General features: G+C 27.5%; 2 protein-coding genes across 7 annotated transcripts; one reads left to right on the top strand and one right to left on the bottom strand.

The window, feature by feature from the left end:
* Window positions 1-746: 746 nt before the first annotated feature.
* On the bottom strand, window positions 747-4,316 carry LOC112683055 (TAR DNA-binding protein 43-like). Of its 4 annotated transcripts, none has more exons than XM_025553914.1 (5): window positions 4,228-4,316; window positions 3,651-3,984; window positions 2,034-2,206; window positions 1,803-1,940; window positions 747-1,735 (listed from the first exon to the last, which is right to left on the bottom strand). In XM_025553914.1, exons 2-5 carry the CDS (start codon window positions 3,886-3,888, stop codon window positions 1,130-1,132), a joined length of 1,155 nt encoding a protein of 384 aa, XP_025409699.1. In that variant the 5' UTR covers window positions 3,889-3,984; window positions 4,228-4,316; the 3' UTR covers window positions 747-1,129. The 4 variants fall into 4 exon arrangements, with proteins under 4 accessions (XP_025409699.1, XP_025409698.1, XP_025409697.1 ...); XM_025553913.1 differs by lacking the exon at window positions 4,228-4,316 and having other exon boundaries at window positions 747-947; window positions 1,119-1,735; window positions 3,651-4,221; XM_025553912.1 differs by lacking the exon at window positions 4,228-4,316 and adding an exon at window positions 4,048-4,221.
* Window positions 4,317-4,385: 69 nt separating this feature from the next.
* Window positions 4,386-8,850, top strand: LOC112683053 (probable peroxisomal acyl-coenzyme A oxidase 1). Of its 3 annotated transcripts, none has more exons than XM_025553906.1 (14): window positions 4,386-4,674; window positions 5,346-5,473; window positions 5,537-5,705; window positions 5,779-5,947; window positions 6,188-6,311; window positions 6,366-6,485; window positions 6,553-6,677; window positions 7,038-7,201; window positions 7,295-7,457; window positions 7,542-7,732; window positions 7,937-8,086; window positions 8,156-8,261; window positions 8,347-8,493; window positions 8,564-8,824. In XM_025553906.1, exons 2-14 carry the CDS (start codon window positions 5,353-5,355, stop codon window positions 8,822-8,824), a joined length of 2,010 nt encoding a protein of 669 aa, XP_025409691.1. In that variant the 5' UTR covers window positions 4,386-4,674; window positions 5,346-5,352. The 3 variants fall into 3 exon arrangements, with proteins under 3 accessions (XP_025409691.1, XP_025409692.1, XP_025409693.1); XM_025553907.1 differs by lacking the exon at window positions 4,386-4,674 and adding an exon at window positions 4,825-5,045; XM_025553908.1 differs by lacking the exon at window positions 4,386-4,674 and having other exon boundaries at window positions 5,353-5,473; window positions 8,564-8,850.
* The last annotated feature ends 9,786 nt before the right edge of the window (window positions 8,851-18,636 follow it).

Genomic DNA, 18,636 nt, shown 5'->3' with positions numbered 1-18,636 from the left:
ATATTTGAATATTATATGATGTTGAAAATTAAATTTTGTGCATACATTTTTTATAGATTTTATAAATATTTATGTAATACACAAACTATTAAGAAAAACAAATAAAAATATTTAATGCCACGGAAACATAATAAACATATTTTTAATTTTTTTTTTTTTTTTAATCCTATAATGGGTTCAAACAGGTATATAACATAACACTTATAACTTTGTATATAATATAATACAATATTTTTGGAAAACTAGTAAATTTGAATATATACTAGTATATATTCAAATAAATAAAATAGTATACAATTTTAAATATGCAGAAACCTAATGTATTAACATACAGGTTCATATACTATTTTAAGAATATAGCATATAATACAATTAATAATTATTTATGATATCATTTTCAACTGTATTGTGGATATTGAAAGCCATAATACCATCCATAATTTTCTTTATATAATAAAAAATCCAGTCTTAAGTAACACACTAGACATACAGACACATAATAAAAGATCTTTATATAAAAAGCAAGACCATTTTTATTTCTTATATATACTATGGTAGCAGCATATTATGTTAAAATTATAAGGCAAAACACAATTCTTACAAGTCTCAAATAAGATAGTATAATTTTCAATCAAAAAATGTCAAACAAATTACATTCATTCTGTTTGTAAGATCATTCGTACCACCAAAGGACAATATATTTTAATAATTTAAAATAATTTAAATAAGAATTATATAACTAAGAATATTTTTATATAAACAATTGTGTTGTAACTATAAATTAATGTGTATATTTATATATACACATGATAAGTGTGTAAATGAATTTCTTAATTTTGATTAACAAATAAATTTGTCCAGTAAAATAAGATTGTTTCGGCCATGCTACTTCATATTGAAAACATGTTGTATTTGAATAAAAATGATTGTTATTCCAACAGCAATGCCTTCTTGAACGAAATTTAAATTAAAAATACAAGCCAGTTTTATTATACATAATGAAATATGTACAAAGTATATTAATGAAAAATCAAAACAGTTGTGAGAACTGGCATTATTTCAGGATAATAAATAATTTTCCTAACATATATTTTTCATTTAACATTTTATTAAATTACCATTATCTCATTTAACGATTTCCTGATGAATTGTAATCATTATTAGCACGTTTCCTGTTGTTATAGTTATTTCGCTGAGACCATTGATTGTTCCCATTAGGAGGTGGTGGAGGTGGCATCATACGGCCATTAGCTAAACTCCATCCAGCAGCCTGTGTTAATGCAGCAGCAACAATAGCAGGACTTAAAGGCATCATTGGATAACTGTCTTGTCCATTAATACCCAAAGATTGAAGATTAGGCATATCTACATTTCCTCGATTATCAAGAGAATGATACCAATTTCGATAATTGTCATTAAGGCGATTATTAGAACGCTCCCATGGCTCACTAGGTGGAGGAGTTTGATGACGATTTTTAGGTACTTGTGGTTTAGGGGCAGCTTCAGAAACACGAACAGAAACATCTTTAACAATATGGTCTTCACCACACAAGCTAGCAGCTACCTCAGGATCAAGAAAGGTTACGAAAGCAAATCCACGGAATGGATTTTTGGGCACAAAAACATTGATGACTTCTCCGAATTTGCTGAAATACTCACGAATGTCATCAGCTGATAAATCTTCTGTAACACGACCAACAAATACTTTTCCAGAAAGTTCTGAACTATTACCTTCCTAAATTATAGAAATACTTTAGTTAATAAAAATATAATGAATAATGGGTGACTAAAATGTATATTACCTTAGATTTTGGAACTTTTACTTCACAGTTACGACCATCAATCTTGTGACGTTGAGAAAGAACTCTAACTTGTGACTCCAAATTGGTATATCTTAAAAACCCATATCCTCGAGATTGTCCATTTTTGTCTCTCTTAATCTAATAATAATGAAGTGTTAAAAATAAAATATGAAAATAATGGAATGAAAAACTTGATAATGAGGTTGATAAGCTTCTACTTATTATAATTACTTGTAACATTAGTAGTTCTCCAAACTGACCAAAATATTCTTTTAATTTTTGTTCATCATAAGTATATGGTATATTTAAGACAACTAAATCTGAACATTTCAATTTAGTTTCTAATCTCTTTGTCTTAGCTGTTGGATTTTCTACACTATCATCAATCTTCCTTTTATTTTCCACTAGAACAATTTATGATACATAAATGAGTAATACAAAATGTAAAAACAATTAGATATACTTAAATATATAAAGCTAAATACTATAAATAATTTTTCTTTAAAAAACTTATTAGTAAACCTTAAACCTATTATTAAACCCTAAATCTAATTATTATACATGCAGTGCTTTTGTATAGCATATTAGTTGACAGATTATTAACCAATTGGCTATAATAAAGTAACTTCAAAAGTCACAAGGTCTCAGATATCATATCCTTATTAAAAACATAGTTGAATATCTTAAATCATTTTTTAAATTAATAAGTTATAAAACTGAAATCTCAAAACATTAAAAATTGTTTATAAAAAAATAGGTTAAATAACCCAACCTAAAACAGTGACATATCCTATACAATAAATTACAAATTAATAACTATTTTTCTTTATTTATTTTTATAAATTGAAAAAAGAAAACTTAAATAAAATTAAATACATTTAATATAACTATTTAGTCTAATTTTGAAATCATTAACATCAAGGTATCTAAAATTATTTAAACAGCAACAGTTTAAGTGTTAACATATATAACATTCAATTTAAACTGGACTTCTAATTGCAATAAAAAGCTTAATTAATATATAGTTATTTAACTTACATAAATAAAATAAAATATTTAATAAATAGCCATTTATTAATTGTTTCATGATAAAATGAAAATACAACAAGTATTGTAGAATGTATAGAAATAAGAAATAAATACTCTTTACATTTACAAACCACTTTTTTAGAATATCTGCATTGTATCTTAATTTATTGTTAGTATACATTTTAATATTATTAAAATTTCTATAAAATATTATAATTGTGATCATGTAAAACAATACATAATTTTAGTAACCAGTTAGGAATAATAATTGGATATAAAAAAATCATCAAAATAAGAAAAAACTTATTGATTAAAGTTTTAAGTTACGTCATAAAAGAATATCAACGCATACACATTTAAAATTGTGCTAAAAAATATCTAATTTATGGAAAATGTTGCTGAATGACAATATTATAGAACCAAGAAAAACAAAAATTAATTATCAAAAAATTATTTTTGTAAGGTATAATATTAAAACATGGGTAAAAATAGTAGTATAAGAACTAAGAATTTTCTTATGGCCGTCTATATTAAATTTATTAATATCTAGGATATTTAAAAATCATAGTTGTTATAACTAAGTATATAATATTTAACTAATATGATTACAACCTAGGAAATTATTGATTTATTTTAAAAAAGAATTTCTTAAAATAAATGATTACATGATTTAATGACTAGTTAGTTATTGTTTGAACATAGTATCTAAGCATATACCTACATAATAATAAATCTTACTAATTATTTATAAATTAGTATAAAGTCAAACAAGTTAAAATATTGTTTTTTATTATAGTATGAGCTAATTAAGTAAAATACCTTTAGGGAAAACACAATAATATGGAGTCTTTCCCCATTCATTATCAGGTACATGGAATCGACCATCAGCTAATCGAACACCTCTCACAACATTATTTTCCGTACGAAATTTTAGTCCACTAGCTCCCGGAAACTGTGCCGTTAATGTAGACAATAGTAATGAGCCATTATCTTCTAATGGAAGTTCAACAGCTTCACCATATTCTTCATCAGAAACCAATACATATTTGACAGACATGTTTGACAATGTTTCGATTTATTGGTTCGACCAATGTTCAAACGAACAAAAGTCTCCTTGTTTACATGAAAGTTTGCCTGATAAATTTTAAAACACCTGCGGTAAACGTGTTATATTAATAATTTGAATAACAATTGATTTTGGTAACGAGAGTTCTACCAATTTCTAAACTGATATGATAAATCTAGCAATCAATTTAACATTAACACTGTTGTACGCATAAATAATGATAATATTTTAAAACGCATTCAAGAACCATAAAATATCTATAAGAATACGATGGAGTGTAATATTATCTACTCAGGTAAATCATACTTAGGCCATGTACTATGTACATACACAACTATAGTGCTGGAACGGCAAAAATTGTTTGTTTTTAAGGTTAAACTCGGAAATATTGATTACATTATTATATTTATATTGTATTGTTTTCAATACGATATCATTTTTCGACAGTCGTTCTCATGGAGAAGCTGCGCAGCAGCTGAAAACTTTTATATTTCTGATAAGGGACATTTTTTTCCGGGGTTGTAAGGATATTTTATTTTTCACTTGATCATTGAACGACATCCGAACTCTTTACTTTTACATATTTTTGTATCACTACTATTTTTATTTTTCCAAACAGTACTTGTGACACGTAAAGTCCGTAATCAAAAATAAGTAGGTATGTCCCACATTGATATTGATGGGGCAGACGATGGCGAGTTCACCGGATACCGTGGAATGAGCATCTGTACGAACGGTATAAACCGTTCTTTAAACCTACGAATCTCTCGTGCCGTGGTAAGAACCAGATTTCGGATAAGTTATTTCTTGATAAATCACGCACAGGATTTAATGAAATCGTAATCTTCACGCTGGGGCTATCTTCGTTCTCGGGAAATTGATAACTATCGACCATTCCCCGTCGTCCGTCGAAGGCCACCTGTTCGTATGTTAGCTGTAGACGTATGCGTGTTGTTTAGTAATTTTGTTTTGTGCTACAAGGCGTTTACGCAATATTGAACGTATACGAGGTGCCTTCGGTACCTCTCAATGACCCACTGGAACCGTCCTCTATTTCCATTTTTTTACGCGTCCGACATTGGTTTAATTTTTTTCGTTTTTACCCGTATTTTGCCTTCGCCTTCGCAATTATATTAATTTTAGTTTGGGTAAATATTTCGTTGTGCTTGCTTTTCCCATCTTCGTTTCACTCTCATATTACGTTATTTACTTAATGACTAACTTTCACAACCATTTTATCTGAGATATTCCACTGTTGTTAATTTAGTATTTTTATATTTTTACTCTTATCGTTTTAACATTTATTTTTTGTTTGTTATTTTATGCATCTACACACATACATTATATCATATATAGTAATAACAGTATTACAATTGAGCCAAAATATTATAAACATATAGCCTTGCAATAGGGTTTTTTTTTGGTAAATTGTAGTTGTATACCTACAGAGTTAAAATGAAATTGACTGTCAATGCTGATCTGCTAAAAGAACGTGAAAAATGCACTTTTGATGTTGAAGAACTCACTAATTTTTTGGATGGAGGTGCTACACAAACCTTGAATAGAAGAAAACTTGGTTTGTGGATATTCTTATGTTAATTAATTGTTGGACTTATTTTCATACTTATTTATAATTTAGAAAATTTTTTCCTTTCTGATCCGAGATTGAAGGATGAAGTTCCAATGGAATATTTAAGTCACAAAGAACGTTATGAGCATGCTGTACGTAAAAGTTGTATTTTATTCCAAAAAGTGAATGAATGGCAACAATCTGATGAGAGTACTAGCAGTTCCATGGAAATATACAAGTATGAATCTAAAATTATACATATATTTAATAGTAATATATATATAATAAATTACCTATTATTAAAATTTCAGATCACTCTTAGGTGGATCAATAGGTAGTGCAATAATTAAGGATGGTACACCTTTTTCTGTGCATTATGTTATGTTTATACCAACCATTATGGGTCAGGGAACATTGGAACAGCAAGGATATTGGGTTGGTCGAGCTTTTAGCAATCAAATTATAGGAACCTACGCTCAGGTATTTTACTATTTGTTATTCTGTTTTATGCAATGTAAATCCCTATATATCCAAAATCTTGATCATTATTTTAAAAATTGAACTATTATTTTTTTTTTTTAAATAATTTAAAAGAATTATATCTAGAAAGTTTTAACATTCTAGTGAATATTTACTATAAATGCTCCCACATCTATAAAATTTGAAATCAAAATATTTTCTTTTACGACATTGATTGTGTATTGTATTAACTTTTTACAGACTGAACTTGGTCATGGGACATTTATTCGAGGCTTAGAAACAACTTGTACTTATGATCCAGCTGCAGAAGAATTTATTTTGAATAGTCCTACATTAACGTCATATAAATGGTGGCCTGGTGGACGTGAGTAACTTTAAAATTAATTTAATATAAATACTATATCATTTTTAATTTTAGTTGGACATACTTGTAACTATGCAGTTGTAATGGCTCAGCTCTACACCAAAGGAGAGTGTTTTGGTATACACCCATTTATAGTTCAACTCAGAGATGAGGAAACATGGAATCCAATGCCTGGTAATATATTAATAACAAATAAATTCTTGTAATTGTAAAATTGTAACTAATTCAAATATTATATAAGGAATAAAAATCGGCGAAATTGGAAGTAAATTAGGAATGAATTCAACTAATAATGGGTATTTAGCTTTCGATAAAGTGAGAATACCTAGAATGAATATGCTTATGAAAAATGCCCAAGTTCTTAAGGTGAATATTGTTTTTATTTTTTAAATAATTTAAATTAAAATTGCATACTCAAGGATAAATATATAATTTTTTGTGTTAAAAATTAAAAAACTACCTTATTAAACATATAATTGTATATTTTGTTTTATCCAAATGCATATTTTGATAAACTTTTAGTCATAAACATTTGAGCTCTATTTTTTTTTTTTTTTGCTATTTATTATTTACACTAATTATTTATACTTTATAGCTTATCCTATTGTGTCTATTTTATAAATATTTTTGTTGTTTAGATACTATAATACATTTTTAAAAATGTTAAACCAAAAGTTTAATTATTTTAATTATTTGTTAAAACTATATTTGTTCTTTTTCTTTAAGGACGGAACTTACAAAAAATCAGTAAATGACAAACTAACATATGGTACTATGATTTTTGTTCGTGTAGTGATTGTTAGAGATTTAGTATGTAGTTATGTATCAAAAGCTGCAATAATAGCAACTAGATATAGTTGTGTTAGAAGACAGTCAGAACTTAAGCCCGGGTAAATATTAATGATTTATTTTAAAAATGAGCTTGTTATACATAAATATTTTTTATTATAATGTATTTATACTAATGTTTGTTATGATATTAGTGCAGGTGAATCTCAAATTTTAGATTACCAAACACAACAATATAAAATTTTTCCAGCTATAGCCCTTAGCTTAGCATACAAGTTTGCTGCAATGTGGCTTTGGGATACTTATAATGAAGTAACTTCACAGTTAGATTTAGGCAATTTAGGAAAATTGCCAGAGGTATAATTTCAAGAAACTATTTAACAAAATATATTCATAATAAAACAGATATATAAGTTAGTTAAGAATTACTTTATTTTGTAGTTACATGCAATGGCATGCTGCTTAAAAGCTGTCAGTACTGCTGATGCTGCTGTTGCAGTAACAAAATGTCGTTTAGCATGTGGGGGACATGGATATATGAATTGCAGTAATTTTCCAAATATGTATGCAATGACATCTGCCACTGAAACATATGAAGGAGAAAATACTGTGCTTCTTTTGCAAACAGCAAGGTAATATATTTAAATTTTAAGCATTATTCATTTCAAGCTAAGGTTTTTTTTTTTTTTTGTCAAATTATGTAAAAAAAAAAAATTGCATGTAAATTATTAATTGTGTATTTAACTTTTATTTATAATATAAAGTGTATTTCTTGGCCATATAAATAATAATATTTAAGTATTTATCTCTTGTTAATCACCAGTTTAAATTTAAAGGTTTTTGTTTAAATCATGTCATGATGCAAAATGTAATTTAATTCTAACTGAAACTGTATCGTATTTAAATACTTTCAAAAGCTCAAGACGTAAGACCTGGAACACAAATTTAGAATGTATGAACAATGCATTTACACAAGTTGCTGGAAGGTAAATTTTGTATTTCTTGTACAATGTATCTTAATAATAATGATATTTTATCATTATTGACATTTTTAGTAAAATTGAAAATTGCTACTTCACTATAAACCAATTAGTAAATTCTGGAATGTCTCAAGAAGATGCTTGGAATGAAAATACTATTAAATTAACTCAAGCAACTGAAGTAATTTTTAGTTTAATTTGTTTTATAGTTATTTTTTATTATTCCTTATCTGTATAATAAAATAATGTTAAACTTTTTGTTTTAGGCACACTGTAGAGCATTTGTAATAAACACTTTTATTACAACACTTAAAACTGTAAAACTTTCAGCAGAGTTAATGAAAGTACTTACAGAGTTGTGTAAATTAATTTGTTGTCATTGGATTATAAATCAATTAGGTGATTTCCTTCAGGTAAGTGTCTTTATTGTATAAGTTCTTATTTTATTCTATTAACATTTTTATTATTTCCTTTTTTTTCTAGTATTCAAATCTTAAATCAAATGATGTTCCATCAGTACAGTCTTTATTAGAAGAATGCTTAAGATGTATTAGACCCAATGCAGTAGGGTTGGTAGATAGTTTTGATGTACGAGATGAAATATTGGCTTCTGCTTTAGGAGTATATGATGGAAATGTCTATGAGCGTCTAATAGAAGATGCTAACAAAAGCCCTTTAAATCAAGATCCTGTTAATATATCTTTTTATAAATATTTAAAACCATTTTTAAAATCAAATCTATAAATAAATCTAATTTAGTAGAGCGATTACTATTCTATTTATCTAAAATTATTACTTTTTACCGAAGAAAAATTTTTAAAGCACTTCTTTTTTTCTTTTTAATCTTTTACATTAGGTGTATTCTTCATTGTTTAAAAAGATTGTAAGTGGGTTATTTTTATAACTTATTATTTTTTTATTTGTTTTTTATGTGATTGAATTAAGTATGTTATGTTGTTATTATTTTTTATTGGAAATATTTTAATTAAGGTTAATTGTTAATTAATCTATCAAAAAGTAACTGGTGTTAATTTTTTCTTATACTATACTCTTGATTTGTTTTTATATTTAATAAACTTTTTAAAAATATTTTGTGATTTTTATAAACTTATTATGTACATCTTGAAAATAAAAACATTGATTACATATTATTTTTGTATGTAACAATATATGGTAATTTCATGTTGTATAAATTTATTTTTTATTTATATTGTAGTGGAATAATGTTAATAAATACATGATAATCTGACTTTTTTTTTTAGATTTTAGATAACTTTAGAATGCAAAAGCATTAATTAAAATGCATTCTAAATTGACGACTACTTCCACTACAGGTTGAAAAAAAACAAAATGTAAACTAAACATAATATTAATATTCAGTAGCCATTATAGAAAATAACTGGGTCAAATATACTGAAGTGTTGACATATTTCTTATGAAAAAATATTTATACTAACATCAACTATTATAATAATTACAGTAAAAATAAAACAAGTATTTTTGAAATAATAAACATATTTTTGTGAATTATGTCAATGTGTCTAACTTTTTGATTATTTCTTAACAATTCTGTTACATCGGAGAAAATAAATTTTAATTATTTTGCCTAAATTATTATAAATTGTATGTAAATGTTACGGACATACAAAAATCTAGGTCTTAAGAATAGCATTATATGGGAAAACCTCCTTTTCACAGAAGTAATTGCATTAGAATAACTATTAATATTATAATCATGAATGAGCACAAATAGTACAGGACGAAGTTGTCATCAGTTTAATAACATGTAATGTTATAATAAAAGATGTAATGAGTAATTATAACAATATATAAATTCATACATAGAAAGGTAGTGCACATTAAACATGCGATCACAAAGTCAATCACTTATAATTCAGTGTTAGTCATACAGTATAAAGTAATTGTTATAAATGTAGGTACCTACTATAACTAATTCAGGTATGTCTTTGATTTTCTTAGATAAGTCATCTTGAATTGTCATAAAACAAACTTCGTGTATGGAATAATTCAATTATTGCATATCATTACCCAAATACTGTGATGAAAGAGAATATAAAGGAGTTCACATGAGATCAGGATATACATATAATTTTGGTGTAGTGGAGGGAACACTTAACCACCTCCTAATTTTATAATTATGTGCAGTGGTGCACACAGGGTTGGTTAAGAGGTCATAACCTCCCACCCAAAATATCTTCCTTTATTAAATTTTAGCCTTACCTAACTATGTTTTACAGTTAACAATTTTCATTTAGTTTCCGTTGACCTTATAAACTGTTCATGATAAATTAAGAAGTTTTAAGTATACTGAATAATAACAAATAATATCATGTTAGGGGTTTATTTTCCATGTGCAAATATAAATAGTATATACTGTTTTTGTACAATGTTTAACAATATGATTGCATAAGGTTAACATTAATGTAAAATTAGATACAACATTAATTGTTATAGTAAATTATTAATGGCCAAACCCCCCCCCACACACACACACACAAAAAGAAAATCCTAGGTGCGCTACTGATTATGTGTACCCTTAATAAAAATAAAATCGTGGTACCATAGGCGTAACATTTGGGGGAAAAGAGGAGCAGTGCCCCCTCTGATATTCAATATATCTTATTTTGAAATAAGTACAAAACAACTTGTTATAGCTATTACTATGTAATTATTTTTTTTTAAATCTTAATTTTCAATTTTTGCTCATCTAACATAATGTTAGAAAATTAATAATTTTGTATAATAATATGTAGTTAGTAAAGCAGCATTTAGCCACGGACAGGGTTGGACTAGGCCACCGGGGCATGCCCCTGTGGGCTGCTGTAATTTCGGTTAAATAAAATTGCTAAGTTTTTTTGTTTTTAATTTAATGTGTCTATCTTCTATTCTTAAAATAAAATTAAAAATATCGCCTTGTTACATGACATTACTAATGAATGCGGCGACACAGGATTAGATAACTCGGAGTTTGAAAATTGAACATATTTAGGCCCCTTTCACACGGCCATGGTGACGCCATCAAAAAAGTATAGCCACCAAACACGCCACCAGACACATTATTTTATTATTTTATTTTACAATGTACAACATTCAAACAAACTAATCAAACCAATATTTAGTTCCAAAATGGAAGTTGAAGAGTTTACATGTGTTGCTTATTTGTACAGCTGTAGTAGACGTGCAAAGAAAAAAAAAACAGGAAGTTCTGAGTACATTCATTAATTGCTGATCGCTCGGCAAAAGGCTTATTCAATTTATTTTACTATGATTTAAGAAAATATGAAGAACATTTTTTTAATTATTTAAGAATGTCGATCAGTTTATTTGATAACCTTTTCGGCATTCTTAAAGATGATTTAACCGGCCAACATACAAATATGAGAAACTGTATTTCACCTGTAGAAAAATTGATCGTAACTTTAAGGTAAGATATTTATTAACCAATATATATCTTACCTTAAAGTTATGATCAATTTTTCTACAGGTGAAATACAGTTTCTCATATTTGTATGTTGGCCGGTTAAATCATCTTTAAGAATGCCGAAAAGGTTATGTACTATAATACTTAAAAAAAATTAACAATAGACGTCTTGATTATGATTATTAAATTATGCTGTCCATTTTGTTAAACACAGTGCAGATACGTCTAGTGGTCGATCAATTGAAAATAATGCCCGTTTTTCATAAGACACCATATAAATGTTTTGGTGGCGCCACTTTATGTGATCGCGCGTCCAGCTATTTTGGTCGCGACCTTCGCGACTGGGGACGCCACCAATTTGGCCACGTCACCATGTGTGAAAATCATAATCTAGTTCTGTGTTTCTTTTGGCCGCGCCACCGTAGTGGTGTAGTGTGAAAGGGGTCCTAATATCGAGATAAGCTGATTGACAATAATAACTTCATCAAAATATTTATAAATAGAAAAATTGTAGGAAATTTGAATATAAAAGATGTGTACAATATGTTAATCATACGACGTACCGTTCGCGTTTGTTCAAACAACATTTAACCAAAAGAAAATATTGGGATGGGTAGACACGGTCATGAAAGATATGCGATTACGAAATTGTTTTTCGATAATAATAATTTTATAAGATTTATTAGACTTTTATTTAAAAGCATTTTAATAGTTTTGACGTTCAGTTACTAGTTGAACAATAGTCTAAATAAATAATTATTATACGAGTCTGTTACTAGTTTCCAACCTCTTTGTTGACTTCAAGTTAATTATTACCGGTAAGCAATTATTTTATTAAAAACAATATGTTGATTCTAATTTAGTGGTCGGCAACCTATATGGACCTTTGGGCCACATTCACAAATTTAAAATGGTTCTAGGGTCAGACAATATAAAAAATTTATATGATATTTAATGACATTTGCTATTTTTGAAATTTACTGTAGGCTGCATAAAAGAGAAATTAGTTGCTAACCCTAGTGTTCTAACTCAATTAAAATTAAATGTATAAACATATTTAAATCAAACCATTTTTTATGGTGTAAAATTTATCTTAATAGGTAGGTCATTATATCAATATTATAGATAAAATATATTATGCGTAAATTATATTTATTTAAGGTATAACATTATATCTAAAAATATTCAAATGTACTTGTGTGTATATTGTTTTTTGAGTTACGAAGATACATTTTCAGTTAAACAATAATTTGATTAGGTACCTACCTACTTATAAAGTTTCATTGAGGCCATTCGAAATTATTTTGCCCGGGCCGAGCTATAGAGCTAGTCCAACCCTGGCCGCGGACACCCTTTTCGTCAGATATGTAATTATATATTTGCTCCCCCCCCCTAATAAATTTCCAAGTTACGCCCATGCGTAGTACACAAGTACACGGACCGAGAAGTAGTACACTAATCAAACGTTAGTACACTATTCACAACCCGCAACACGCATTTATACGCTAAGCCTTAAAACGCTGCAATTTTTAAATATCAATCAGTTTTGTGATCATATTTTTAACACTTAATTCCACGCCACGCGTTTCAATCAATTTTGAAAAACGTGTGACGTGTGATGAACAATAACGTTAATTATGCCGGCCATACACGTTATGGTCTACCGGAGAGGTCTACCTGCGCAGGCATGCCTGTGCAGGTAGACCGTAGTGTGTATGGGAATAGACCTGTGCAGTTTTTTTGACCTGTACAGGCGACCGGTGCAAGATCGAAAATCAATTTTTTCTAGCCTCACCGTACGGTGTATGGCATGCCATCATGAAAAAACTGAAGACCTCTCCGGTACACCGGAGACACAAACGACGTCCGGTATACCTGCACAGGCATGCCTGCGCAGGTATACCTCTCCGGTAGACCGTAACGTGTATGGCCGGCATTACGTAATTTGTTATTTGTCATCCCCACTGATTTAAGTATATTCAAATATAGTTACATAAATTAAAATTATATAATATTATATTATATACATATATATATATATATATTTTACTTGTTTATTTTAATTTTATTCTTCCTCCCAAATTTGTGAATTTTAAAATGTCTTCGTACAACGAAGGCAATTCGGTTGAATATGTACGTGCTCATAAATCTTAATATGATGTTTTTTTTTTCGGACTATAAAGACTAAAACGTTCGGAAAGCATAAATTTTACCTATTTTATTGTGCATGTTATCTCTCGCGTTGTATATAATGTGCACAGCAATAGCTTATATAATATGTATATAGTAATTACAAATTTACAATGTGTGTAATATATTCAAAATTGTAAATTACTTCTAAATAATAAGCTACAGCCATATTCATTGTATAAGTCAGTAGTTTGGCACCAATTATATAGAGTACAATTTAAAATATATTTCTTATTTATTTTTTTTTATTAGAAAAAGAATATAAAATTACAATCTGTATAATAGTACAATAAGTGATTGTGAGGAAATAAAAGAACAATAATAGCATGTTTTTATATTTTAATTATATGATTGAAAAATGTGTCATTGAAAATGCCATGTAGTATTGTCATAGTCCTCCCATTTTTATTAATGATAATAAGAAAAACAAAGTTATTTATTTTTTATAAGTAAGCATTAGTTTTTCTTCTATGCTGAAATATCTGGGTATGTATAAAATTGTACATTATTTATTATTAAATATGAAATAATGTAAATAATATGGTGCATTCCTGCGTAAATAAATATTACCGAAGGATAGAATATCATTGATAAATTAATAATGATAATTGATAATCTCAAATTATGACTTTGTAGGTAATATATAGGTGGTAGGTACCAAGTATGTACCATAGTACATTGACTTGGTTTTATATTATGATATATAATAATAATTTATTATAATTATCAGTATTAAGATTTCATATCATTAAAAAGTACTGATAAAAACTAATTATAATACGACTAAAAACACCTTAAACTTTAAGGTTTAAAGTATACCTAAAAAATAAAAATAAAAATAAAATGTAAATCAAAATTTGATTAAATTTGTTATCTTTTACTGACAGTTTATTTTATTTTTTGAATTATTATCTATAATATAATCATATGAATTAATTCAATTCGTTGACCTCCACATTTTTTGCTACTAAAATTGCTCTTTCTGCCAGCCACTCATGATTTGTGTATTGTCTGTGTACACTGGGACATATCTGGTCAATGAGAGCATCTTGCGAATAAATGATTGTGCAGAAATCGTTCGGTAATTTTATACATCTCGTTTCATCTGTAGTAACTTTCCCATCTCCAATATTTAACAATTGTTTTGAGAATCTTTTGCACGCAGCTTTTTTTGATTGAATCGAAATCGAAGTATCGAAATCGTTCGCTATCTATCTTTATATATATTTCGACCATGAATTGTTGACAAAGCTTATGCATCGTAAAATAACTTAGTCCTGATCGCGTCTAATCATCAACCGATATGCATAATAATTTTTTGAACTGACATTCTTATTTGTTTTGGCACCTGTTGCGGGATCTTTTTGTTTAATATTTATGCAATACCCGTCATTTACTACCAAAAATAAAATTAATAGTTTTTAAATAGTTTTTAATAGTTTTTTAATAATTTTTTAATAGTTTTATTTAATATTATCGACCTGGTCAAAAAATATTAAACCGATTTCAACCCTTTAAATTCAAAATTTCGAAAAATCCTTTCTTAGCGCACGTCTAAATCATAATAGCTATCTGTATGCCAAATTTCAGCCAGATCCGTCCAATGGTTTGAGCTGTGCGTTGATAGCAGTCAATCAGCTTACTGTTTTATATATACAGATTATAGTAGGAACTACTATTAGAAGGTATATTAACCTATAATATTTAATAAATAATATAAAATTTAATTCGCATGGTATTTTTTGTTTTCTTGCGAACATGTCTGATCTACGAAATTGCACACGTACTAGGAACATTATGTTATATTACACTATTATAAACCAAAATAGTGCTTCTTCCATATCGTCAAACATCACTAAAATAACTGAACACTATTGAAGAATGAACAGAAATACAGTTGAAACTGGGATGGAAAACTAAGTAAAAGTTGGAACGTGTAGACACTTTATAAAATGTACGTCTTATTGTTCATTTTATATATCCAGCAAAACGTGCAATAAGTCGTTGCATGTAAACCGGGCTTTATAGGTAAAAATACCTTTTCGGCGGAGTCGAAATATGCCCCGGTGAAATACATAAGCGCCAAAATGCGATAAGAAAAAAAAAGTCGTATCGTACAAAAGCGCTAAAATCGTATCGCACGAAAGCGCCAAAATCGTAGGTACCTGTGAGTCTTGGTTAAATAACAGATATTAATTTGAACTGAAATTCCGGATAATGAGTTTATACGAACTACAAATGCAGCTGAATCATATCATTGACATTTAAAAGATCAATTTTATGTGGTTCATTCTTCCGTTCATATAGTAATTGATGTATTATTAAAATTACAAAGCGAAAAATATTTATTTATGAAATCTCCTCGTATCAATAAATTAATGATATCTCACGAAGAAATAATTGTTCAACGGAAGAAATACCAGGATGGTGAAATAAATCGTACAGAATACGTGAAAAGAGTGGGATTAAAAAATTAACCAATTTATACATTATAATATTATATAATTTTTATTAAATTTATTATTGACATTTTTTTTTTTATAAATAGAAACCAATTTATTCATTTATTATATTTATATTGATTTGTATATATATATATTATAATTTATTATCGACATAATAATATTAATATAATATATAATATAATTTTTATTAGATATAGCAATTTTTAAATAACTACCTACTTATATAAAATATTAATTTTGGCACTTATGTCATATTTCGGGTAAAACAGGTACATAATATTATTAGCACTTATGTCCTACAGACTTGGCGCAAATAATAGGTCATTTTTGTACCTTTGGCGCTTATATTAAACAGCCAATATGCCCGTTGTTATACGTCGAATAGGAATTAACAGTTGGTGTTTAAATTTCTAAATTAATTTTCTGAAGTGTTTAAATATATTTTACCATTTCAAAGATGATTGTTATTATAAGTTTATACAATTATAATGATACATAAATTATATGGGATCAGTACATTTTCCCGACATTAAATTGCCCAACACCTTAATTGCCTGACACCATTTGCCTCACACTACACGTGCTCGACAATCTCAAATTCAACATTTATTTTAATTATAAATAAATATGTGTCAAAAATTATTCAAAATTTTAATAAAATATTATATTATATTATGTTATTTACAAATGAATGTTAAATTTAAAATTATACTAATAATAACACACTTGCTCTTATTAAGTATTACTCAATACTTAGTATCTCTTCACAGAAAGATATTATCCATGATAAAATATTCGTTTGATTTAATTTTTTTTTAATTATTGTATATTTATATTGCATATTAATAAATAATAATAATAATAATAATAAAATATCGTATATCAGTATTACGTACAGTAAAAAAATGTAAAATATATTGTCGGGCCTCGGGCAAATGTTGTGTCGGGCAAACATATCAGACCCAAATTATACTATTATAATTAGGGAACGGTTTTTTATGTAATAAAAAAGTCAAAGTATATAAATATATTTATTTATTTATTTATGGAAAATTTAAACGGGTTAGGTCCAATATATATAAGAAAGACAAGACCATGTTGGTTTATAGCGTATAGTTTACATGTGTTTTCTTATGCTAATACAATTTAGTTGGTAGACAGAATAAAGTTACATTATGTACAAATAATAATTAAACAATATTTACATTATTTTTAAGTTATACATTTAAAGTGATAATATTATTACAAATGAACAAATCAACATTAAACATGTTTACATGGCACATTGACCTAGTGATGGGAGCATTTTTAGCATAGTTAATACGATGGTGCATAAAATGTATATGAGTTCCTGGTACAAGAAGCGGGTACTAGAAAATTAGATTTAGCCAGTAGCTCAGAACAATTAATGATACCGTTTAGTAACTTAAAAGTGAAATTAAGGTCTTATTCTCCTTATTCGTAAAGTTAATGGCGAATAAGATGTATGTCGCTGGTGATGGACACCACTTTTAAATTCAACCTTAGGAAGCGACTTTGAACCGCTTCAATATCATCAGTGGGACCAGACATGCAAGGAAACCAAACGACAGAGTATAGAACGTATATATATAGTATATTCGAGTATAGAACGAACAAATTAACAATAAAGAGATTTTAGAGCTATAGGATTGTTAAAATCAGAATAAAGTCTGCTTATAAAATCTAACATTGAAGATGATTTGTTTATGATGTATGCATAATGATCATTGAAGATAAGTAAGGGTCAAAGTTAACACCAAGGTCTTTGATATGAGAAACTTTAGCCAGTTCAGTATCAATTAAGTAATACTTATAAGTTTGAGTTACACGCTTTTTTGTGTATGTCATAATTTTGCATTTATCGATATTGAAATATAGTTTATTAAGAGCACACCAATTATTGAGTAGGTTAAGATCAATCTTGAGCAATTTTTCATCATTAGGAGTCTTAATTATTGGGAATATTTTTAAGTCATCAGTGAAAAGTAGTAAATGGGAATTCATAATATTTATATCATTTATATATATTAAATAAAGATGGAGCTAAGTGACAACCCTGTGAAATTCCAAAATTGTCATCGTAGAGCGGTGATTCAAATTTTTTTTTTTTATATATATACTGTTTTCTATCAGTAATAAAAGAGACTAACTAATAAGGAGAATATATGTTTTCATTTTTGTCAAAATATGTATTAAAATCGTGAAATACTTAACAAAATCGGTATTTTACGTTCATTTTTAATTACTAATTAATAATTATTTATATAATCATCTTCATTGTTCCCTTCTTCGAAACAATTGAATATAACGTACATTTGGAGATTTTCAAATTTGAATGTACGGCGGTTAGATTTTAAAATCGACTTGTAACGACTGAAGGTATATTCAACATCGACCGAAGATAATGGGACATATTTCATACTAAATATGCCGGATGG

The sequence above is a fragment of the Sipha flava genome, unplaced genomic scaffold (genome assembly GCF_003268045.1).
Source record: "Sipha flava isolate LNK unplaced genomic scaffold, YSA_version1 217_pilon_pilon, whole genome shotgun sequence".
In the NCBI taxonomy this organism is placed as follows: Eukaryota; Metazoa; Arthropoda; class Insecta; order Hemiptera; family Aphididae; genus Sipha; species Sipha flava.
Note: the sequence above shows the minus strand (reverse complement) of the source record. Positions and strands in the feature narration are given on the sequence as shown.